Source organism: Mytilus edulis, chromosome 6 (assembly GCF_963676685.1).
Source record: "Mytilus edulis chromosome 6, xbMytEdul2.2, whole genome shotgun sequence".
NCBI lineage: Eukaryota > Metazoa > Mollusca > Bivalvia > Mytilida > Mytilidae > Mytilus > Mytilus edulis.
The window spans coordinates 83878724-83904535 of record NC_092349.1 but is presented as its reverse complement, the minus strand read 5'-3'; the positions used below and the strand labels follow the sequence as shown (position 1 = coordinate 83904535).

Here is a 25812-nt window from a genome sequence, read left to right as displayed (position 1 = left end):
GCTTACTGTGTTGACAAAACTGGTTTTGTTACTTTTAACAAAGTTCATGCAATTCCCTAAGTTTGTGTTATCTCGATTTAATTCTTGTTTGTAGATTGATGAGATTGGAACCTTTACACTTTTTGGATTTAATAAACATTGTCGTCGCAGTTGCTTTTGTTTTATTTCGGCCTGTATTGCAGGAATATAATATTGTTTAGAAAAGTTGAATAACTATTTATGTAAACCAATGACAATGCATTATAGACATGATAGAGACAGGTTTATTTGGAAATGATATTTTTTTTCAAGTTATTTTACAACTTCACTGTTTTGGATTTTTTTATGCCTTCTGATCAAAGTCCCATTGCATCGTTTCCATACTTTATAGAAGATATATATTGGAGCAACAAGTTTTTGTTTTACTGAAGTAATCAAAAAATCAACTTATTAAAGGGTATACAAGCCTATTCAATTTAAATAAAGCGCTTTTGAATGGATAAAACACTCAAGGGGTATGCTATTTCTAGGTTACATCTTTTTGTTTTATTCCATAGTTGCCCTTTTATCCACAAAAAAGACAATTTGTGCCATGCATTGTACCTTGTAGAACTGAATTTATATACTTTTTAAGATAAACCAAATATTTCATAAAAAAAAACCTATAGACATTCTTTATCAGTTAACAACATGACAAATTTACATACATTGTGAAGAAAACATTATACTCAACATTTTAAAAATAATTCATATAAAGGCATTATAAATCTATGTGCAAATACAAGATTTAAATGTTTTGTTGATGATTTGAAAAAAATGCGTTTTGTTGTAGTCCTTAAATAACCATTTGTTTAACCCTATAAGACAAGGTCGAATAAATATTAAGACTTTTAACTGGCGGAGTTGTTTCCTGAAGCCTTTGGTAAACGAATATATAAATATTTTACTTCCTTTGTTTTGAGTAATGGCATAACTTAACCTTCTTACTTCTTTCAATGGACAAAAGTGTGCCATGATAGTTTTTGAAATTAATATCTCATTGACCTTTTATTCAATTATTTCGTAATTGGCTTGCTTTTGTTTGCCATATAACATATTCTGTGTTAGTGAATAAGTCACAACAAAAGTGCTTTCTGTGAGAAGCAAATATATTTAATCTAGGTTTAAATAAGTTGGTCGGAAGAAACCTTTTCGATTTTTCCGTTGATTTATCAGTCAAATATAAATGTGTTTTTGGCTTATCAGCAGGTATCACTGCATATTTATATTTGATTGTTTACTATAGAATCTTCTTCCCTATGCTCAGAAAGCCTTTGGTTTACTTTTTCTATATATTTATTTATCTCTAAAGTCCTTCACACCTTTTTGAACATTATACAATGTACACCATTTACTCTTTACATATCATAAAAAGATGATATAAAAGTTAACTTATTTAATAATTATCAACAACAGAGCAGCCAATAAATAAAAACATAGATATGATAAAATCTCAAAAAATACAACTATTCGCACGTCGTTCAAACCTTAATGCACAGTATGGATTTAAGTAATCATCGTTTTCGTGGTGTAAAGAACAGTACGAATAATTATGTTGTTCTTCCAATATGTTGATGTTTAACAATGATCGTACATTGTTCTGATGCTCTCCATTTGGTGTCTGCTGAAATCTGTTCTGCGAAAGGTCATTTTCTACAATACCAGAATTTGTTCTCCTTATATCATGCAACTGATCATCGCGAATTTCACTGTAATGATTACTTTCATTGTAGTGTCCATGGACAATTTGTGTTTCATTACCGTTATGCTGACTGCCTCGGTTCGTAGTATGATTCAAGTACCGTCCAAAAAGCATATATGTTAAAGCCAGCAACAGTACACAAACTATGACTATCGATAGGGTTACTACCACAATAAATAAAGGCCTGTAAAACACAATTTCCAATAGATAAATGTCAATATTTCTTTTGTCATATCATGACTTTCCTATTGAAAACCCGATTTAATCGGTTCAATTATTTCAGATGAGATTGTGATATCATCATGTGTACCATTTATCTTGCTTTTGGTAATGACTTAGTGTGTTCCTTTTTGTTACTCGTCATCGGTTTTTAAAGACACATTCATTAGATTTTCATTACAACTATATTTGCATAAAGAGAGCTTATATTTCAGATAGCGTATGTATCTTTCTACTGTAAATTGTTTGTAAGACGTGTCAATTGGAAAAAAAAACAATATTCAGTCGCTTAAACAATTTACAATAAAAACCTGTTATGCAACGTAGTTTGGAGTGTTGTTTGTATATTTGGATACGAAGCAAATACCGTACGCGTCATGTAATGTATTCCAAAATAAATTGTCACTACTAATAGGTAGAAAACCGAGATTAAAGTGATGAACTATCTATTACCAATATTGCCGTCTCTAAAATTGAACTAAGCTTTAGTTGATTAAAACAAAACTAGTACCGTTCGGAATGCAGACTATTAATTGAAAAATAAAATCAAATATCATACCTATAGGTATAGCAAGTAAAAATTGGCCAGCAAAACGCTAAACGACATTTTCTTAATACGTTAAGCTTTAAAATGCATCCTTTTTTTACAACGAAATATGAAGGCTTGCGATTTCGTTTCGTTCTAATTTTCGGTTTCATTTAAATCGTGTTTTTTTCGTAACTGTTTTAATTATTGTGATTTTATGTGCGTTTATTTGTAGTGTCTTTTAGTTGTTTCTCTAATTTCTTCGTGTTTGACATAATTCAAAATTTATCTCATAATAACTACCTATTTATATAAATTGTTGATGTGCTGTCCTTTGGAATTTGTTTTTTCTTTATATTTATACATGAAGTTTTATCTTCACATTCACATATTCCTGTGTGCTTATTGCATGTTGCTCCATCGTTGCATGCACATGTTTCGGAACAATTATACTTCAAATTGAAGTCATAATACCCCTGGTGACATTCTGAAATATTAATTGTAAGCCAAAGAAGCAAAAATAACAAACCAATTTTTAAAATGAATAAAATCAATCTCGAATTATGCAATACAAAGATTAAATTGAGAAAAACACGTTACGTGTTGTTCTTGTTTCTGTTTTCCTTCATATTGTCAGTGTTCGCTTAACTTAAATGTTTGACTATCCTACATTTGTAGTAATATCTCCCGTCATTCATTTCTAGAGGACAAATGTCCATCATCTGGTTTATTTGCAGATCACGTGTAAATCTGGTCGTCTTAGGATTTTAAAATAAATATTGTTTCGGGGCACATACATTCATTCTTTGTTTTAATACCTTTTAATCCAATCTTAACTTTTTGTGGTAGTATTTTTTTGTATAGTGTTGTTGTTTGTCTTCTTTTTAAGTCGTGATATCGTCTGATTTTTCTTCAACTTATGATCTTTGACGAACTCCTGAATATTTTTGTATCTCCACATATGTAAACAACATTCTTGCTGTCTTTAAAATTTTGCTCGTTATTACTCCTAGTTTCACTATTTCTAAGTGTATTTTAATGAATCTAACTAAATTTTACCTGACTCATGGTTTCCTGAAATGCACACCCCTGTTCTAGCCTCACAGGGATTATCATCTGAACAGTCACAGATTTCACTACAATGTATTCCGAATTTTCCTAATGGACATTCTACAAGATAGGGTAGTGTAGGGATAATTCAAAATATGTCTTCCAGATTGGTATGTATACCAAGGTTTAATTAAAAGAGAATTCTTACAATAATCTGAGACTGCAAATTGAGGTCACATCGACTGTTTATTTATGGTATTCTGTCGATAAGTATAAATATATATCTCATACAAATAAAAAAAAGTGTGGTATCAATGCTGATGAAGAAGATATTCACCACATACTACAAGAAATAGGCCTCTAGATGTCATTGTACGGCCTACAACAATGTGCCCGTAAAATTCTACAACTTGAAAAAGAAAGGTCCTAACTTGATAAAAAGTAAAAATGACTGTAAAACCACAACGGTGTATAACATATAAATGTATATTAACAAAAGACAACCACAAAATTGCAGGCTTCATGACTTAAGCCAGGCAAATGCAACCCGCCCCTAACCTGGAACTGTAGTACAGCATTACATAAGAATAGATTGTAACAGTCAGTTAAAAATGTATTTCTTGCGATCGACACGAAACACAATAACATCTTACAAACGAGTGCTTATAATTAATGAATTACTGAAGGCTAGTTAAAAAAGTTTATCCCTTGTTTAGATTGAATTAAAACGGTAATTTACGTTTAAAACTATCCCATTTGCTCATTATAAAATTATTTAAGAAAATGGAAAGACAGAAAAAGATTATTTACCTTGTGTGCAGTGATTACCAAACCATCTAGCAGTACATAAACAGTCACCAGTTACAGGATTACACTCGGCATTGTGTGCACAAAAACATTCCTTGCTACAGTTCACACCATATGATCCAGATCGACACGCTTTAATGGAAATGAACAATACATTTAATCGTTACTGTATGGACAAGAACAAAATTTGCTATACCAAAGAATATGCCAGATAAGAAGTCCATTCGTCTAGATACACATAGCGTATATGACCACAACGTTTATAAATAAAAACAAATGGCTATATTAACAAAGATGCTTTAACAAACATATATTCATGACTAATATATGTAAGGTAGCCATTGTATCAGAGGCAAATATTCAATATATCAAAGATATATTGTAAAAGAGTGTTTGGTGTTGTAAAAATGTGCTATGGTTTCTTTTCACGGTAACCGAAGCAATGATTGTTATATTTTTTTAGATTTACGTATGAAAGTATTACACACATATCTCTATGATGTATTAAGTGAGTTCGCTTCTCAGTTTCAAAATCACTAGTTTATATTGATAGGGAATTAATTTAGGAATTGAAAGAGAAAACCAAATATATAGGTCAATGTCCTTGTTTTCGAGATATAAGACTTTGAAATTTTGGCGGGAAAATATACTCTCTTAAATGTTCATTGCTTTATCATAGACAAGTTAAAGTTCTCAAAAACTTTTAAAAATAATTAAAATTTAATAAGACTATTTATATTGCTTATCATTATACATGATTTATAAAAAGAAAAATAGGGGTCAATGGGCAAATTTTTCAAGGCATTCAAATGGATAAAACCAGAGGATTCTGTAAATTTGACAAAAATCCCAAAACATGACAAGCGAACTTCCTTAATTGAAATAAATTGATAATTATGAATTCTGGAATCATATGTCCAAATTTTTCGGCAAATTTACATGATGGATGAAAATTATTTACCTACCATTTGAACATTTCGTACCAGTAAACCCTGTATTGCAAACACAGCCATAAACTGGGTCACATTTCATATAGTATTCACAGTTACAAAGCCGCCTGCATTGTACACCGTGGTAATTATTCTTACAAGTCAGCAAACAATCTTTACCAAATGTACCTGCTGGACATGCTGAAGAAGTGAGAATTTAAATAGTAAAGATATTGTATATTCATGCTCAAAAACGACTAACTTTCAAACAAAATCATATAAACACACGGACTAATTTAAATAAAGAGGAAGTTTTCAATATATAAAATTCAAGTGTGATACTTACACTCATATGTTAATTGTTATCAAATGTACCAGTATTATAATTTAATACGCCAGACGCGCGTTTCGTCTACATAAGACTCATCGGTGACGCTCGAATCAAAAAAGTTATAAAGCCAAACAAGTACAAAGTTGAAAAGCATTGAGGACCCAAAATTACAAAATGTTGTGCTAAATACGGCTAAGGTAGTCTATTCCTGGGATAAGAAAATCCTCAGTTTTCCAAAAATTCAAAGTTTTGTAACCGGAAATTTATAAAAAATTCCATATAATTGATATTTATGTCAACACCGAAGTGCAAAAACATGAAAAGGAAATACATGTACATAATTTTAACTATGAATTATGATTAACGAACAGTGTATTGATCATTCCCAGGTATCGGAACCTTGTAATAACGTTTTTCCTATTTGGTTATCGTGGTACAGAATTAAGTTAATTTGTTTTAAAAAAAAAGGGGGACGAAAAGTAGTACCAGAGGGACAGTCAAACTCATAAATCGAAAATAAACCTACAGCGTCATGGCTTAAATGAAAAAGACAAACAGACAAACAATAGTACACAAGGCACAACATACAAAACTAAAGACTAATCAACACGAACCTCACCAAAGACACTATCATGTTATAACAAATCCATTAAATAGTCTAATTCGATAGTTCACATGAACAATTTAACAATTTCAAAAATGTAAGCTTAGTATTACTAAGATAAAAATAATTCTGATACCAGTAATTTTTGTAGCAAAATTACCTGAAAAAGCAAAGACATAACACGAAAACATATGTTTCTCTGAACTCAAAAGATTTCATTGCAAGTGTGATATATAACAGTATAATTTAGACAAAAACTCGTACAGTGTGAAAATCTCGTAGTAAAGTAGTATAGGGAAATAGGCCATTGCATTTCGATATCAAATACATGTTTTTTTCTTTCATTCTTTTATATAAATAAAGCCGTTAGTTTTCTCGTTTGAATTGTTTTACCTTGTCATATCGGGGCCTTTTATAGCTGACTATGCGGTATGGGCTTTGCTCTTTGTTGAAGGCCGTACGGTGACCTATAGTTGTTAATGTCTGTGTCATTTTGGTCTCTTGTGGACAGTTGTCTCATTGGCAATCATACCACATCTTCTTTTTTATGTATACTGATGGACGTTTCGTCCCCGAGGGTATCGACATATAAGTAGTGAACACTTCGGTGTTTGCATGTATATAAATAATATGGTCATTTGATTTTTTCGAAAAACTATGGATTTTCTTATCCCAGGCATAGATTACCGTAGCCATATTTGGCACGACTTTTTGGAATTTTGGATCTTCAATGCTCTTCAACTTTGTACTCTTTTGGCTCTATACATATTTTGATATGAGCGTCAGTGATGAGTCTTCTGTAGACGAAACGCGCGTCTGGCGTATTAAATTATAATCCTGGTACCTTTGATAATTATTTACACCACTGGGTCCATGCCACTGCTGTTAAACGGTCCGTCCCCGAGGGTATCACCAGCCCAGTAATCAACACTTCGGTGTTGACATGAATATCAATAATGTGGTCATTTTCATAAATTTCCCTTTTACTAAACGCATAATGTTTTTAAAAAGCTATGAATGTTCCTATCCCAGGCATAGATTACCTTAGCCATATTTGGCACAACATTTTGGAATTTTGGATCATTAATGCTCTTTAACTTTGTACTTGTTTGGCTTTATAAATATTTTGATATGAGCGTCACTGATGAGTCTTCTGTAGACGAAACGCGCGTCTGACGTATTAAATTATAATCCTGGTACCTTTGATAATTATTTACACCACTGGGTCCATGCCACTGCTGTTAAACGGTCCGTCCCCGAGGGTATCACCAGCCCAGTAATCAACACTTCGGTGTTGACATGAATATCAATAATGTGGTCATTTTCATAAATTTCCCTTTTACTAAACGCATAATGTTTTTAAAAAGCTATGAATGTTCCTATCCCAGGCATAGATTACCTTAGCCATATTTGGCACAACATTTTGGAATTTTGGATCATTAATGCTCTTTAACTTTGTACTTGTTTGGCTTTATAAATATTTTGATATGAGCGTCACTGGTGAGTCTTATGTAGATGAAACGCTCGTCTGGCGTACTAAATTATAATCCTGGTACCTTTGATAACTATATATAGCTATCTCATTTTTTATCAAAAGTATACATATTAGTCAAAAGATTCGAAAGACAAAATAAATTACTGTTCAGTATTTTAAGCAATACATTGTCGAGCATTTACGCAATCCTTCCCTTATTTAAGAAAATGTTTTTGATATTGTTTTTGTTTGTTTTATGTCATAATCAATAACTGCAAATACAATGGGTTTTTTTAATTTATTTTTCCCCAAGTCGATAAGGTATAAGACAAAGCATGCAAATATATGTTTAAAATCAACATGAATGTTTACTATTTTCTTTATGATAAAAGCAAATAATTAGTACCGATTATCAGGTTATCTGCATGTTGATATCGTAAAATATCAGCTGCGAGACATAATATGAAGCTTTTTGTCGAGTGAGCGTAGCGAACGAGATCAAAAAGCTTTCATATAATGTCAAGCAGCTGATATTTTACAATATCAATATTCAGATAATCTGATAATCGATTTATCGGGCTATATTTGCGTGTTTCAGAAGTGTTTTCTTTGTTTCACCAGCACACAAAAGATGACTTGATAAGTTCGGGTCAAAGTTATTATCGTCGGTTCAAACATTATGACGTCGCTGATATGTCCGGGTCAACGTTATTAAGGCCGGGTCAACGTATTTGACGTCTCAAAGACATGATACGGAATAATATTAAGAGCTGAACAGAGTGATATAGACAGTGGGACGACCAATAAAAGTAATTATATACCTTGACATTTTCCATTCTGGTTAAAATAATTAGGACAGCACTCTAATATTAATACTGTTTCGTTTTCAGTTTCACTACAAAAGATTTTAATTAACAATAACTGCAAATGCATTTCCGTATCTAAACTTTTAACAGAAGTATACAAAATTTAATGCACAATAAAAGACCATTTTACACTAAACAAAAATACCTTGACATTTTCCATTCTGGTAAACAAAATCTGGACAACACTCTATTATCCATTGTATTTGATTTTCAGATTGACTACAAAAAAATAACTAATTAACAATAACTGCAAATGCATTTCCGTATCTAAACTTTTAACAGAAGTATACAAAATTTAATGCACAATAAAAGACCATTTTACACTAAACAAAAATACCTTGACATTTTCCATTCTGGTAAACAAAATCTGGACAACACTCTATTATCCATTGTATTTGATTTTCAGATTGACTACAAAAAAAATTGAAACTAGAGGCTCTCAAGAGCCTGTGTCGCTCATCTTGGTCTATGTGCATATTAAACAATGGACACAGATAAATTCATAACAAAATTGTGTTTTGATGATGGTGATGTGTTTGTAGATCTTACTTTACTGAACATTCTTGTTGCTACGATTATCTCTATCTATAATGAACTTGGCCCGGTAATTACAGTGGAAAATATTTTCTCAAAATCTACAAAAATTTATGAAAAATGTAAAAAATTGACTATAAAGGGTTATCACTCCATATTGGTCGTGTTGACTTCTTTGTAAATCTTACTTTGCTGAACATTATTGCTGTTCACTGTTTATCTCTATCTTTAATATTATTCAAGATAATAACCAAAAACAGCAAAATTTCCTTAAAATTACCAAATCAGGGGCAGCAACCCAACAACCGGTTGTTCGATTCATCTGAAAATTCAGCGCATATCGATCTTGACCTAATAAACATTTTAACCCCACGTCAGATTTGCTCTAAATGCTTTGGTTTTTGAGTTATAAGCCAAAAACTGCATTTTACCCCTATGTTCTATTTTTAGCCATGGCAGCCATCTTGGTTTGTTTACCGGGTCACCAGACACAATTTTTAAACTAGTAACCCTAATGATGATTGTGGCCACGTTTGGTTTAATTTGGCCCAGTAGTTTCAGAGGAGAAGATTTTTGTAAAAGATTGATTTACGAAAAATGGTTAAAAATTGACTATAAAGGGCAATAACTCCTAAAGTGGTCAATTGACCATTTCGGTCGTGTTGACTTATTTGTAAATCTTATTTTGCTGAACATTATTGCTGTTTACAGTTTATCTCTATCTATAATCTATAATACTAAAATTACGAGGTCCAATTTGTCAGCCGTCATCACGTAAAACCGATGAATCAAAGAATTCAACTTTATATATAACTAATATACTACAATGGTGTTGATTAAAAATTACACCACTCTAGGCCAATTTGTTTTCCACGTAATTAATATTGCCAATAATTAAGAAGTTCCGGATCGAGTCCGACACCGATACCAATAGTATATTCACCTGTTACCTATTACCTTATCTGTACGTTCCGCATCTGACAGGCGCACCACCAAACAGTGTATTTAGAATTTTGCTGTATACTGTTGAGTAAAAAATACTCCATTCCAGGCCCTTTTGTTTTCCAAATTATTAATATTACCAATAATTGAAGGTTCCAGGTCGACGGGTTTAAACAGAAAGATTTTGAAAGCAGAGAAAACTGTGCACCTTATACATGTTATAATCGGCATGACTTTATCAGATGACAATACCAATACTAAAATAAGGCATACGCATAGTTATATATCAGTCACGGACCCGCGATATCACGGGTGTGTTCTAGTATTATTAAAGATAATAACCAAAAACAACAAAATTTCCTTAAAATTACCAATTCAGGGCCAGCAACCCAACAACGGATTGTTTGATTCATCTGAAATTTACAGGGCAGATAGATGTTGACCTGATGAACAATTTAACACCGTCAGATTTGCTCTAAATGCTTTGGTTTTTGAGTTATAAGTCAGGTGAGCTAACAATCATATTACAATACCATTACTGAAATTATTTTCATACGGTAATTAGATTTGCTGTTCATGACCTGACTAAGTTAGCTAAATATATTGCAAGCTATTGCAAGAAAGAAACCAAACGTTAATAAAAGCACACCATTATACAAATTGATCGATATTCACTACTGTAAGTAACAGCTGATGATTCCCGAGGGTTCCTCGTGAAGCTTAATACGTTATTTAATTATACTTCGTCTTTCTCCTCGCCAAACTATTAAACTTTAATCTGAACATACCAAATGCTATACTTTTTAAATTGTTTTTCTATTTAAAAACACTTGAACGTTTTCTGTTTAATAAATGTAACACTCTGTTCAAAAGATATTTTTACTACAGTCCATTTTTTGTCTTTCTGTCGTTTATCGTTTTTGACATCTATTCGTCTGTCCCTTTTTGACTTTTGAAGTTGTATGTCCCTTTGGTTTCTTTAATCATTGCTTTTGAAAAAAAAATATTTTTTTCACAAAAACGTGTTTTACTTACCCTACAGTTACTCTTCTAGGACAAACATTTACATCTGTTAAATTCAGTGATGCACAATTTGTCGTTCCAACAAACGCAAAAATAAGAAACACAACGTTGTTCGCAATAAGCTTGTAACGTGTCTCCATCAATGTTATTGCTTTTAATACGCTTTGATGACTATCTATTTCATAGAAACTCGTGTACATGTATATTAATACAGAACAGTGACGATATTAAGGACCAGTTTCAACTATTGTTTCCTTATTTGCTTAATACATTGTTAAAAAAAAATATCTACTTGAGCTTACTTTCCGTTACATTTTATTTTATCACTTTTGTTTTTATTTTGACTTTTGTCAAACATAATAAACACAATTTATACGTTGGCATTGCACAAGGTCATGTTTTTTTTTCAATCAGCGGATTGTTAGTCGTCTTTACACTAAATCAACTTCATGTTGGTACTGTTTGATATTATATTTTTTATTATTGGCTTTAAAATTATTTTCAGGAACTGCGTATACTCTCAGAAGTGTACTGTTTTTGTTTTAGGGAATTATAAATGTGCACTTGATAGATGTTGTCCTGCTTTATGTCAATCTGGTGAGTGAGGATTTTTCGTCTGACTTTTTCATGGATTGTTCTTTTGTTCCCTGTCCACTGTCCCTAGTAAGGGAGGATTAATTACCTTCAAACATGTTGAACCCCGCCGTATTCTATATGGGCCTGTCCAAAGTCAAAAATCTGTAGTTAAGAGGTTGGCATCGGTTGAAGTGTTTTATATTTGCTTTCCTCAACTGTTTTGTTATATATTAGTCCGTATGAATTCGCGGATTGATTATTTCATTGACAGGACATTTTACAGCCGACTATACGGTATTTTTTCTATCGGTTTTTAAAGTCCTTTCAGTTACCTATATTTTCTTATATACATGTCAATCGAACACTGGTGGAAAGTTGTACCATTTGCAAACAAATCACATTTCCTTCTATTTCATATATGAAACACGTTTTATAGCACCACCAATTCATAGTAGGTTGCATACGAAAACGGATCGAAAAAAACATTCCCTTAAATGTGACAGGTTTAAAAAAAATCCTGTATTTCATTACAGTAAAAAAATATCTGGGTCATAAACATATATCTTGGATGTTCAAATCATGATTTTTTTTTATTTAGTGTTTCGATATACTATTTTAGATTCTTGAGGTTACATGGTTACATGGTTACTGAAGCTTGTACACAGGTTAAAACAGAGGTAAATATTTGATTTGTTAAATTCCAGCGAAATTTTGTTATGCAATGAAATGTTAGGGGGATAATAGGACATGCATATGAAAAGTTTTATACATCTGTTTTCAACAGGTGAACAATGCCGGATTTTTTTTCAAAAGAAAGGTGCATATTTCTTCTTTTGACGTTGATATCAATCGTACAGCTTTTATTAAATACCACATAAGAAAATAATTTAAAAAAATATCATGCTTAATTGTTGTGTGCATCTCTATAACAAGCAATTTTCTACTGAAATGTGTAGAACGACTTTTCCTTGGATAATCTGCATCATAGTAGACCAATCATTGGTATAAGTGCAGCGGCAAAATCTGAAAAGACGCTTAGTTAAGAGTTTAATGCACCCAAAGAACACACACCTGGATTTTTTTAAATGAAAGAATACATGTTAAACTTACATTTTAAACATGCCGTAAGAAAATCGTACGGTCGAATTTCTGTAAAAATGGCTTTTTAGGACGTTATGTAGTGGATAAAACAAAACTAACTGATACACTCAAATGTTAATTATTATTACAAATCACAATATTACGGCTATTTTTTTTATGCAAATGTAAGAATATAACACTGACGATAAAAATAACCAATAATTATTTTTTTAAATATTTACCATCAACATGTTAAAAACCGTTTTACTTCAAAAGTTGTGGTAAACACGATTTTCTCCGGTTTTCTTTTATAACAGGATAATAATAAAACGCTTCAGTTAAGTTTTTTTGGCATAAATATACACTTTGATATTTACTCTATACAAAACAACTTTCTTATCCGATTCAAAAGATTTTTTTAGTTTAGATAGGACACATCAATCCGTTACACCATTTTTGTATTTCCGGAATTGCAGTCCGAGCCGTTTATTTTTATTTTATTCTCATTCGGATCAGTTCTATCAGGTAGCACGTTAGTATTTCCTGGTCCATAGGGGATAATGATAGCATTTTTAGAATTTATACCCATTTCTAACACTGCGAAAAATTCTACATTCACAGTTAACTGAAGTACTTTCATTTTACTATACCGAAATGAATTTGAAGGTGTATCATGACCGTTTCCTTTTTTTCTTTTTTTAAATACTGCATTTTTTGTCCAATCACACTGATCCGATACATTGACTTAGGTAGGGTACACAAAAGAGCAACCTAAATTCTGGGATGCAAATACTATCGTGCCACCTTAACCAAGACATTACAAACTTGAAATCAGTCATGACACCTATCATGTATAGACTTCTTATTTTGAAACATATAACAATAAAGAATACTAGTCTTACCAAAAAAAGTGAAGGATTACACCCCTACCCCAGCTGGCAGATTTTAACTTTTTTTTCATCTTACCATTTTTACTAAAGGAGAGAATAAAACCCAAATATATGATGTTTCAAATCAACACAGTAGTCAAAGATGGTTATTCAGGAGGAATAATTGGATAACCAACTCCATTAATAGTTAATCTGACTGAAACAAACAGTTTAAGCACCAAATCATGAAAAATGATATTAAAGTCCATTCCACATTTTACAGCATGCCTTAAATTACTAAAGCCATTTCCAGATTATGAAGGCAACACAACAAGACTCTTTAGATGGCGGTTAACTATTATTCTAACATCTTTTTAACATTACATGTACTAGAATATATCTCTAAGTTGACTGTTTGTGTAATTCCTTTTATACTAAATCCTTTTATTGATTTAGTATAAACATATATATCCTCCTTAAGGTGTCACGGTAGTATTTCCTGGTCCATAAGGGAGAATGATAGCCTTTATAGAATTTTCACCAATTTCTAACACTGCGAAAAATTCTACATTCACAGTTAACTGATGTACTTTCATTTTACTATTTAGAAATGAATTTGAATATGTATCATGACCGTTTACTTTTTTGCCCATTTAAAAGACCTCAGGCCACTAGTGCTTTTAGGTCTTTTATCGTGCAGTGACTTATGGGCTGATGATAACATCGGGGAATAAAAACGCCAACAGCAATGGCATCGGCTCGGGTCAGTGGTTGTAAATAAACTCAACATAGATACCAGGGATGAAAAATTGTATTGAACCAAACGCACGTTTCGTCTACAAATGACACATCACTGACTCTCGAATATAAAAAAGTTAAAAGATAGAATTAAGAATATTCAAGAGGCAGCAAGAAAGAATTGGGATCATTGAATCAACGGTTTTATTTAATAATTTTACTGAAAATGCTGATGGGAAGGTATAATGCCTACTGGATTAAAAGTAAAATAACAAAAATACCATACGCCGAGGAAAAGTCAGATCGGAAAGTCCGTAATGAAATGGCAAAATCAAAAGCTCAAATACACCAAACGAATGGATAACAACAGTCATACACCTTCTTAATATTCTCTAGGAGATTCTGTTGTCGATTCAATCAATGCCTCCTACCCTGACTAAATATAGATGATTCGATAGACCTCAGTGGAAAACGCATAACAAAGCTGTGTGGTCTGAAAGGAAAGTCCATACGCTGGCATATCAATCTGGACAAATTCCGGGTTGAATTAGCCTTGTAAAGATTCCACCTAGTTCCGACTCCTCCCTTGTGAAGCATAATTCAAACATCACGTCTTCAGGTCTTCATTCGAAACCAAAGTCTGGATGAATGCACATATCAGGAAAATCAGTTTGCAGAAATGGTTATATGTGCTTTAAAAAGAATTTATCCTGTACTTTACTTTGTCAATGACAAGCATCTGACTTTTGTAAAAATATCAATACACACCTGACAGAGACTGATGATGACGATGATGATAATTATGCTTGATTATATGATGTATTCACGTCTTTAACATGCTGATAACTTTATAAAATTATTTTACCTTCAGTTACTTTTTCTGTAATTTATACGTTTATATAAGTTTGACAACAAAAGCTATTTTTGTTTCGTGAAACATAGAGGATTTTGACCTTACGAACGTTAAATAACGTCAAAAATGTTGATATGGTGCTTATATATTTCAAAAACCTTATATCGATACATTTTTACTGTAAAAAACAAATATTTTAGACAGTTTTAAAATATTAAAATTTTCAACTTATTGCCTTTTGTTGACTGTTGTTCGTGTGTTTCTTTGTCAATTGTATTCTCCAATTTATTTATATTGTAGTCCTGTGGTGTTGAGTTGTCATCTTAATGTCATATTTCACATGGCTATAAAAGGGGAGGTTTGGCATGCCACAAAACCAGGTTCAACCCGCCATTTTTTTCTTTAAAAATGTCCTGTACCAAGTCAGGAATATGGCCATTGTTATATTATAGTTCGTTTCCATGTGTGTTACATTTTAACGTGGCGTCGTTTGTTTTATCTTATTTTTGAGTGTAAATTCACATTGCGATAAGACGTTTCACGGTACTTGTCTATCCCAATTTCATGTATTTACTTTTGATGTTATATTTGTTATTCTCGTGGGATTTTGTCTGTTGCTTGGTCCGTTTCTGTGTGGGTTACATTGTAGTGTTGTTTCGTTGTTCTCCTCTTATATTTAATGCGTTTCCCTCAGTTTAAGTTTGTTACCCCGATTTTGTTTTTTGTCCATGGATTTATGAGTTTGAACAGTGGTATACTACTGTTGCCTTTATTTAGTCAGAATTGATAATTTCAAAAATTTACTCAAATAGCCAGTGGACCTGAAATCAATGAAATTTACGATAAAACCCTTTTTCAATGACTCTAAAGTTTTGCAAAGTAACAAGTCGTGTTTTAGCTTCATGTTAATGAAAAAAAATAGTACCAAAGTTCAAGGCCATCGTTGTATGGAAACAAAATGAAGTCATTAATGAACAAAATGTTTTATCTAAGAAGTAACGTCAGTTTCACGTTAAAGAATAACGTTGCTTTTATAAAATCCGGTAATACATACAGGCCACATATATACTGAATGAAAAAATGTCCTATGCTTCCTTAAGATATTTTTCATTTCTGAATTTAACCCAAAATTAACGGTTAGGACAATATTTGGAAATATATAATTGTTGACCATTGACTACAATTATACAAAATTCCGACCACTTCTCATGATTACGGCATCATTAATCTGAAGGTTTACAATTTTCTCTTTTCAGTGATATATAATTCTGCCGTGTTTTCGGTGGGTTCATTAAATTATTTCTTTTCTGATTCTACCGCTGGTCTATATAAATAAGATATGAACATCCGATAGTTATAATTTAGTGGTTTAACCGTTTACTAGTATTTCAAAATTGATCGATATATATGCTAAGCTGGTTTTTAAGAAATGTAGCTTTACTCATACAGTATCTGTGAAAAATGGCTATAGAAAACTTGACAAATCTCCTTATCAAATGTCAAAATGTCAAAGGCATAATGTCAAAGGCATAGTAGTAGAACATGTAGTTGTCTTTAGTTAATAAGTGAAGGTGGTAGAAGAAGAACAGTGAAAGGTGTCAGAAATAGTAGTAGCAGTACTGTTAGTATTGTCAGTCTAAATTAGTTTTACTTGTTTGGCTTTCTATTTATTTTGATCGGAGCGTACATTTTAACTTACGAGTCTTATGTAATTATGAACCAAATTATAATCCTGGTACCTCTTTACATATACTCCATCACATGACAGGCATTACGGCATGTCCTTTTTGTATTTGTCGATTCGGAAATAACATGTGGATAATTTATGTTTACTCGTGACAGTACTTCTACTTATGACTATTTCATGTATTGCATGATTTGAAAATACATGTGAAGGCATAGAAAAGTATAAATAGCCTTATTTAGAATATATCAACATACTTATTTTCCTATTTCATTTTTTATGATGTGAAATGATCAAATTCCATGACGAATGAAGTGAACTGTTGACATTTTCCCAAGACAAATATTGGAAATTAGCACATACTTACAACTTCTCGTCCAATCAAATTGCTTAAATTTGTCTTCTAACTTTCATAGTACATACTTTTTCCATATACTAAGTAACTACGCACGAATGACCACAAGGATAAGATTTCATTGTATCGTAATCAAGATATTGAAATAAAAATTGCTACTGGCTAATTTGAAAAAAAATGTTGTGTTCCAAATTAAACTAAATAGTTTGTAAATAGTTTTCAAATTAATTTTGAAACATCTCACTATTTAATATTTGGATCAAAAAATGTTGTTGACAAGTAAAAGTTCTTTCATTTAAGGTAGCACAATACAAAGATTTTTTCACTCCCAATCAGACAACTTTAAACTGATGTAATTCATTTAATCCCTCTTTATATTTTATAAATGAGGTACCAAAAGAAAGAAGAAAGATTAATCTTTCAAATTGTGACAATTTCACTATGACATTAGTATTACATAATTAGTTGCTGTGACGTTAAGCACGATATTGCGTCTCAAATGGTAACGTCAAATTTTTACGTTTTACGGCGATTACCAATTATTTGGGATAAGTTTTGTATTTAACTTGCATTTTTTTGTTTTGCACATCAATGTGGATACGTTTTATAATGTTTTGTTGTACTGAATATGCACTGAATATTTCCAAATGAAGGTAACGTAAGCAACAAACAACAAAATATATCGTGTTTGGGTAATGCATATTTTTATGAAATGAGAAGATATATACGGTATGATGAGAGCCAATGATATTCTCTACCAGAGATCAATTGACATAAAACGTATTAAAGTGCAATGTTTTCCCATTTAGATCCGAAAAGGAGGAGGATATATATTTTGCTTTAATATAAAAAGTTTGTCGAGAATAACAAGTTAAACGGGTCTTGCTTGTAAAATTCACTATACTTTCTTTAATAGCGGTACAATTAGATTATGAAATGAAACGATTGTCAGACAAAAAGGTTAATTATAATTCATCTCATATGTTTACAAGCTTTAATTTGTATGATGTGGAGAGGTATATAGCCACGCTTTAGGCCCAATTTTATTTTCACTTTCAATTCTATACACATAAATCTTATTGCAGATAAATAAAAAAAATTGCAGTCAGTTTACGCTTCCCAAATTTGAAAATTTGATAAAGATGATTTGTTATCCTCTTGTGATACAAAACTTTTTCACAACTTGAGAACCTCATCTAAACGAACAAACCCAGTCATCTGAATTTTTTTTTATGATGCTTTGTGGTTTTGTTGATAGTATCTGAAATTCTATCTAAGGAACTATATACAGATGATCCACCATAAATAGCGTACCCCGAATCGACAACGTTGAAAACGTACGAAAATCGTCCAGTGGACACACTTGCAAGACATTTCATTTCTTTGAAAACGAAGTCGTTTTGACTACGCAAGTTATCAAAAAGTATGTAGCTGTTTTGTAAAGTTAAAGCACAATTACGGAAAAGGACTATTTAGCATGCAACTAATCTAAATTTTTAATATATAACGTCGCAAATGACAATTTATTTGTAAAACAACGGCGAAATCCGACATTGGACATCTTGCAAGACATTTCCAAGAAGCCGTTGCATTTTTATATGTAGTGTGAGTGCTCCAAAAATTCGATTTTGATATGGTCTATGTATGCACATATGCGAGCCGAATTTACACAAACGAAATATCATATAATCTTATATTTTAAAACCTAGAAATTTTGATAACTTAACATCTTCCAAAATCTTACCAATATGAACACTATTTGTTTTTGCCAAAAAATAGCGTTGGTCGTACCAGAAACACATATCAAGTAATATTGTTATACTTTATATATGAAGCATAATTATCATTCATTCGAATTTTCGTGGATATAACACTATTTTGAAGAACACAAATACCCCTGCTAAAATGATTATACGTATAGTCTGTTACGTCTGACACGCATATTCTTGACGTTTTGTCAATATGTTGTCCTTATTTTAGACTAAAGTAAAATATGATAAAATAATTTGTACTTTTTTTCGGAATAGTATTGACCTGGCTAGTCTATGGATATAAGTTTTATAAAACTTAACTGTTATGGTTTTATAGAAAAGCTGTTTATTAGTGTGGACTGGTTGATTACACGGTATTGACGCAATAACGTGCGTAACGTTTATATTGTGATGTTCACTCTTGAATGAATTTAGCGTCTTTGTTCTTCATAGCATCCCAAAATATTTTATAGATTCTTGTACAACACAGCTTGACCTCCAAAGCCGTGTAAAAGGGGTTACAGCCCAAAAGAAGGGAGAGGGGGTCAAACTGTATGTTCTTATTCAAAACATTGATCATACCCCAAAAAAGCGTTTTCAACCACCCTCTTTTTGGATCTGCCACTTCAAATTATCTATACGTTTTAAAATTTATCATGTATAGTAAAAAAACAGCTTTATACAAATATACCAATAAACATACTTACACCAGCAACTACAATCTTTTCAATTTGGAGTCAATATCTTGCAATGATAATAGTGAGTAGATTTACAAAACTAAGTAAACGAGCTACACCTAGTTAGCCAAAACATATCAATAGACTAATTACAGGATTACTCAAGTTGTAAACATGTGCTAAATTGGATAGTGTATAGAAAGGTAAATACTATGAAAATTAGAGCTTGGGCATACCTTTCTATACACTAACCGACACTCATTAGCATTAAATTGTGTTAAGAATTAACAAACGTTTACCAACAGTTTTCTAAAAACTATTGTTTTAGTCATTATATCAACTATGAAGTCTTTTATAGACAAAATGTAGTTAATATGAATTAATAGTATAGTTGCCAATAAGACAACAAGAAACCAAATGACATAGAAGACAATTATTGTAAATAAAACGGTATTTGATGAGACTGTCAACAAGGTGAGAGGTTTAGCGCTATAAAACCAGGTTTAATCCACCATTTTCTACATTTGAAAATGGCTGTATCAAGTCAGGAATATGACAGTTCTTGTCCCTTCGTATTTTGTCATTTGATTTTGCCATGTGATTATGGACTTTCCGATTAGATTTTCCTCTGAGTTCAGTATTTTTGTGATTTTACTTTTTTTTCTATAGGTCACCATACAGCCTTCAACAATGAGTAAAACCCATACCGTCTATTCGGTTATAAGAGGCTCAGACATGCTAAATGTAAATGTAAAACAATTCAAACTAGAAAACGAAGAGGGTGAATTGTATAAAAAGTAAAATCACAAAATTATTAAACTCCGAGGAAAAGCAAAAAGGGAAAGTTCCTAACTAAAATGGCAAATTTGAAATCTAAAACACATCAAACAAATGGATAACAACTACCATATTCTTGATTGATACAGGCATTTTTTATGTAGAAAATTGTGGATTAAACCTTGTTTTAAGCTAGCAAAACCTCTCACTTGTATGACAGTTGCATAAAATTCAATTATATTGACAACGATTTGAAAACAAAACAGACAGACATAAAAGAGAGGCGAAAAATCCCAAAGGGACACTCAATAGGTATAAATGTTAAAAAAAGGGGGGAGCAGCAATCAACTTTGTGTTATTATCTTAATCATTATAAAAACAAACAAATATATAAACAACTATTTACCATGGCACAATATATAGCACAATCAAGGTCACGTCAAATGTAACAAAGAAACACAAAGCAATTTAGCACAAACGAAAGATAAGCATACAAAACTTATCATAGAACAATGACGGGATGTTTTAGTACTGAGCCACGTCATTGTAACAAAGAAAAACAAAATAGCATATATATAGACAAAGCATATTAGCGAAAGTGAAAGACAGGAAAACAAAAATTAGCATAGAACAATTACACCAAGGCGGAATGTATAAGTACAGAGCGAGACGTCCTTTGACATACCCCTGGTTCATCAACTTTCTGCTCAGACACTGTCGACGTTTTAAACACTATGATGAAATACAAAAATGATGTACAGCTATTAAAGACAACCACTGATTTACAGTATCCTGACTCGGACAAACACATACAGAATGTGGAGGGGTTGAACATCTACTGGACGTCCAACCCTCCTCTAAACATAGGACATTGATGTAGCCGTATTACATATGAACAAACAATACAAATCAGTTTAAAAAATGCTGAACTCAGCAGATTGATACAAAGCAGGAAAACAAGTAGCAAAAACACAGAAAGGACGTAAAAGATTAGTTACACATCCTTTCAACAAAAACGAGTCTAAGTGCAGATCTGAGAGTACTTTCAGTGACTAACAGCTAGTTCAAGGCCAATAACAACTAGTTAACAAAATTGTGCACCTTAAGGAGGCTCGCGGGTACAAATATTTCATCAAAAATTTAAACATTTTTTTATTTTCATTACAAGTTTTATTTATTACACTCTTCGTTGTCACTTTATGATATGGTACAAAAAATCAACCAATATAATCAATTCGTTTTGGCCCCATATGACTTTTAAAATGTTTATATCATTGAAAAAGCTCTAAATTATTTCCCTTTTGTGCAAACATGCCATATTTAAAATTGAAATATATTTTTAAAGCATCGGTGATCTATATTTTTTTATTATTTTTTTCAAATTAGCTCTACTGAAACTAAACCACTGTAAAATGTAAGCGATTTCTGTAATTTAGTTCTTTCTTTATTTCAACATTATCTCTATTTTCCTATTAGTTATTATTAAAAGTACCTCAACAAAATTGTATGCTTCTTTCGAAGGCAGATTGTGAGCGAAAATTAACAGTTACCCCATTTATTTAATCTTATTTTTCTATTAAGTATATGATAAAGTTCATTTATAGGGAAAAAATGGCGAAGAAATCCTATATTTAAAAAAAAGGGATTTATACCCTTGGGCCCCCGTTTTCATTATACTTAAAATATGTTGTTGTAGGCTGGTGTGGTCTCTTGTACCCAACAGTATGTTTGGTAATTTTTGTTATCTTTGTAACTATGATAAGATTGATTTCATTGATTTGGTAGAGATTATTTCTGGCAAAGGGGAGAGAACCCATTTTGTTGTTTGATATGTTTTTCATTACAGATGTATGTCCTTGCTTTGGTTTCGCTTCGACAGAAATATGTACAAATATTTTTGATAAGGTTCAGTCGTTCGGTTTTTGTACACATAAATCCTATCAATAGGTGCGAAAATTTCAGAGACTAGAAATAATAAAGATTAAAAAATTGTGTAGCAGAAAGCACTATATAACATATATTCCGTACAGCTGAAGGAAAATAAAATGGTTCAGCTCACAATTATTTTTTTTTTCAAAGGAGACTCAAATCTTTAGAGAGGGAAATAACTGGATGAAAATTTTCAAACAGATTAAAATTGAAGAAGAAAATCTGTGATTTGCTGCGAGGAAGGTTTAGGGCGTACTGTAATATAAAATTTTAAAAAAGAACAGTATAAACAACATTTCATTCAGGTTTTAATTTAAAAAATAGATAATATGAAATAATATTATTTTTCTCAAAGTGAAAATATTTACCTTCGACCTATAAAACATTTAAGAGCAAAACATAAAAAATGTTTAAAAAGCATACATCTTACGGGATCAGTTTTGCATAAAGGAGTTGCATTTTGGCGCCGTCACAATATGTATCAATATTTTGATAAATTGAAATTTTAGAGCAAAATCATGTCATTTTAAACATTTGAATCACAAAAATTTTTGAATACTTTCAATCTACGACGTCTATAATGTCTGTAAAAGTATAAAGGTTTGAACAACTACTAATACGCCTTCCTAACCCAAGTGCACAGTATGGGTTCAGATAGTCATTAGAATGAAATTCAAAACAGTGTAGCTGTGGCCATTGATTGACACATTAAAATCATCCATTGACTGGGACAATTTGTTAAAGAGAACAGTAAGGATTGAGATACTGTTCTTCATACATCAAAAAATTCGGAAGTGATTTAGCGATGTTAATATGGTTATGGTTCTCTTCTGTTGTTTGCTGACAATTTTTCTCTGTGTTGAAGTTTCCGGTTCCAAGAGAGTTAACACTCGTCTGATCCTTGAGCTGTTCAATATTTATTTCACAGTAAATATCGTTTCCGTACATGTATGTTTGATCACTGATTGCTTCACTATCCTTAGGGCTGTGCTGGAACTGGTGTTTACAATGTTTTATAAGGAGGAAGCATGTAAAGAGTAGCATCGGCATGCCAATGGCGGAGACATTTACAAGGGTAATAACTGGAACACTGCAAATAACAAAATAATAATCAAGCCAATGTATGCAATGTAGGGTGTGTATTTGATTTGTATATACGTCTAAGATACATATTTACTTTTCTTTAGTTTTTATTGGCTGTGAACTAGCTGTCAGTAACTGCGAGTACTCTCCGATCTGTACTTAGTGTCTTTTTGTTGTTGGGATATACAAGTACCCTGCCACGTCCACTCTGTGTTAATGTTAGATGTATTTCTATTTGAATCCATCTGATGAGTTAAGCCTTTTTCAGCTTATTCTTATATTTTGTTTTTATGCTGTAGTTGTAACACCATTGTCCAAGGTAAGAGGCGGGTTGAGCGATCACAAAGTTTTTACACGATTAACCCCACCCCATTCCTTATGTCTGTCCCAAGTCAAGAGCCTGTATTTCAGTGTTTTATTTTAATTGGACCGTTAGTTTTCTTAATTGACTTGTTTCATATTTTTCATGTCGAGGCCTTTTATAGCCGACCATACGCTATGTGTGTTTGTCATTGTGGAAGGCTGTACGGTTGCCTATAACTCCTTTCGTCCACTTCATTTGAACTTTGGTGGATAGTTGTGTCTTTTGGCAAATCACACCACATCTTCTTATCTTTAATTTGTATAAAACAAAGGAAAACCTAGCATTATAAAGATTTATTTTTGTTCAAGTATATTAAGTTCAGATTTCTACGCTTCACATCAAGGTCAAAAATATTGTTTACTTCGAAATAAAGTCTTAAGACTGTTTGTTTCATTACAAAAGGCAATTAAAATTGTAGTAAATAGACTTCTCATTTCTATGTAGATTATATGTATAATATCGACAAAAGTTTTGTCTAGAGAATATTATTTTTTATTTTTTTTTTTGGAAATATGTAAGCAGCCTTATGACAGCTTCTCTTAGACTATGTTATTTTATTATTTCCTATAGGTATAGTAGATAAGAAAATGTTTATAAAGTCCGCTGTTTCTTCATTTCCATAGAATCTGTGCATTTATTTTTGTACGTCACATAATTATAAATCTTTATATATACATGTTTTTATATTTTTGTTTTTGTTGTGAAATCAACCAGTACCTTTGTCTGTCAGTAGGGTTCTTCGGAGTTGGCTTTTTCGTTATGTTTTTGCATAAAGTTTCGTCGCTATACTCGCATATTCCTGAGCGTGGATTACAGAACGTCTCATTTCTACAGATACAGGTTTCTGAGCAGTTAAAATTGTAACTTATGTTATAGAATCCCTGGTGACAATCTGAAATATACAGGATAAATGTTTTAAAACATATGTGAATATAAAAGAATACACTGTATCTGGTAAATGGTAAACTAAATTACAAATGCAGTAGCAGCTTACTGTGCTTTAAATAAAATTCTTCCACAGTCTACACGTTTACATAGATCTACGTTCGTAAGGTTCATTGTTAATCATACCACATCTCTTTATTTTTATATTGATGTTCACCTGACGTTTCAAACTTTTCCTTAATATTCAATATCCGTTCTATTTTCAAAGGGTATGCTTTAACTGTTTTTTTTAATATTAGGAACATGTTACAGAGCATACACTCTGGGACATACTGTTATTTCTTTTATACACATGTTTTCAGAGTAAAGCACACACATGTTTGATTTGATATGTTTTTACTATTGCTATTTGTTTTTCATTTCAGTTTTCTGCAAAGAACATCCATCAGTCAACATCCAATTGATTGTCTGACTATATGAATGACGGAGATACAGTTCCCAAAAACCAAGAAAGACAAAGACAGAGGCATTGATAAAAGAGGGACGAAAGATACCAAAGGGACAGTCAAACTCATAAATCTAAAACAAACTGACAACGCCATGGCTAAAAATGAAAAAGACAAACAGAAAAACAATAGTACACATGACACAACATAGAAAACTAAAGAATAAACAACACGAACCCCACCAAAAACTAGGGGTGATCTCAGGTGCTCCGGAAGGGTAAGCAGATCCTGCTCCACATGTAGCACCCGTTGTGTTGCTTATGTGATTACAAATCCGGTAAATAGTCTAATTCGGTAGGTCCCATTCATGAAAGGGAAGGGGATTGTTGTTACGACGTAAGGAACATATCCGATATCATTTGTGAAACGGTTATTTCATAACGGTCAACCAACTCGTGATGGCGTCCGTAAAATTTACGAAGGGATGATTTCAACTTCACCATTTGGAACTCTTGGTTTAATAGCTTCCTTGTGAGTAGTAACCCTCTATTAAGAAAATCATGATAGGAAATGCAAGCACGGGAATATCGTATCAATTGGGAGATATATACCCCGTATGCAGGTGCTGCTGGAATGTTGCTACTTAGAAATGGAAAGTTCACAATTGGAAAGCTGAAATCATCTCTTTTGTCGTAAAGTTTTGTTTTCAACCTACCCTCA

General features: G+C 32.0%; 1 protein-coding gene across 1 annotated transcript; it reads right to left on the bottom strand.

Moving 5' to 3' along the window:
* Positions 1-998: 998 nt before the first annotated feature.
* LOC139526842 (multiple epidermal growth factor-like domains protein 10) lies at positions 999-11261 on the bottom strand. The gene is made up of 7 exons (XM_071321989.1): positions 11034-11261; positions 8482-8555; positions 5288-5452; positions 4326-4454; positions 3525-3635; positions 2769-2952; positions 999-1904 (listed from the first exon to the last, which is right to left on the bottom strand). The coding sequence occupies exons 3-7, from the start codon at positions 5352-5354 to the stop codon at positions 1472-1474; spliced, it is 924 nt and encodes a 307-aa protein (XP_071178090.1). The 5' UTR covers positions 5355-5452; positions 8482-8555; positions 11034-11261; the 3' UTR covers positions 999-1471.
* Positions 11262-25812: the final 14551 nt, after the last annotated feature.

Coding starts and splice junctions, on each gene's coding strand:
- LOC139526842 (XM_071321989.1), bottom strand. CDS start 5,354: ATGAAATGTGACCCAGTTTATGGCTGTGTTTGCAATACAGGGTTTACT. Junction 4,455..5,287: donor TGGTACGAAATGTTCAAATG/GTAGGTAAATAA, acceptor TTTCCATTAAAG/CGTGTCGATCTGGATCATAT. Junction 2,953..3,524: donor TTCAGGAAACCATGAGTCAG/GTAAAATTTAGT, acceptor TTAATATTTCAG/AATGTCACCAGGGGTATTAT.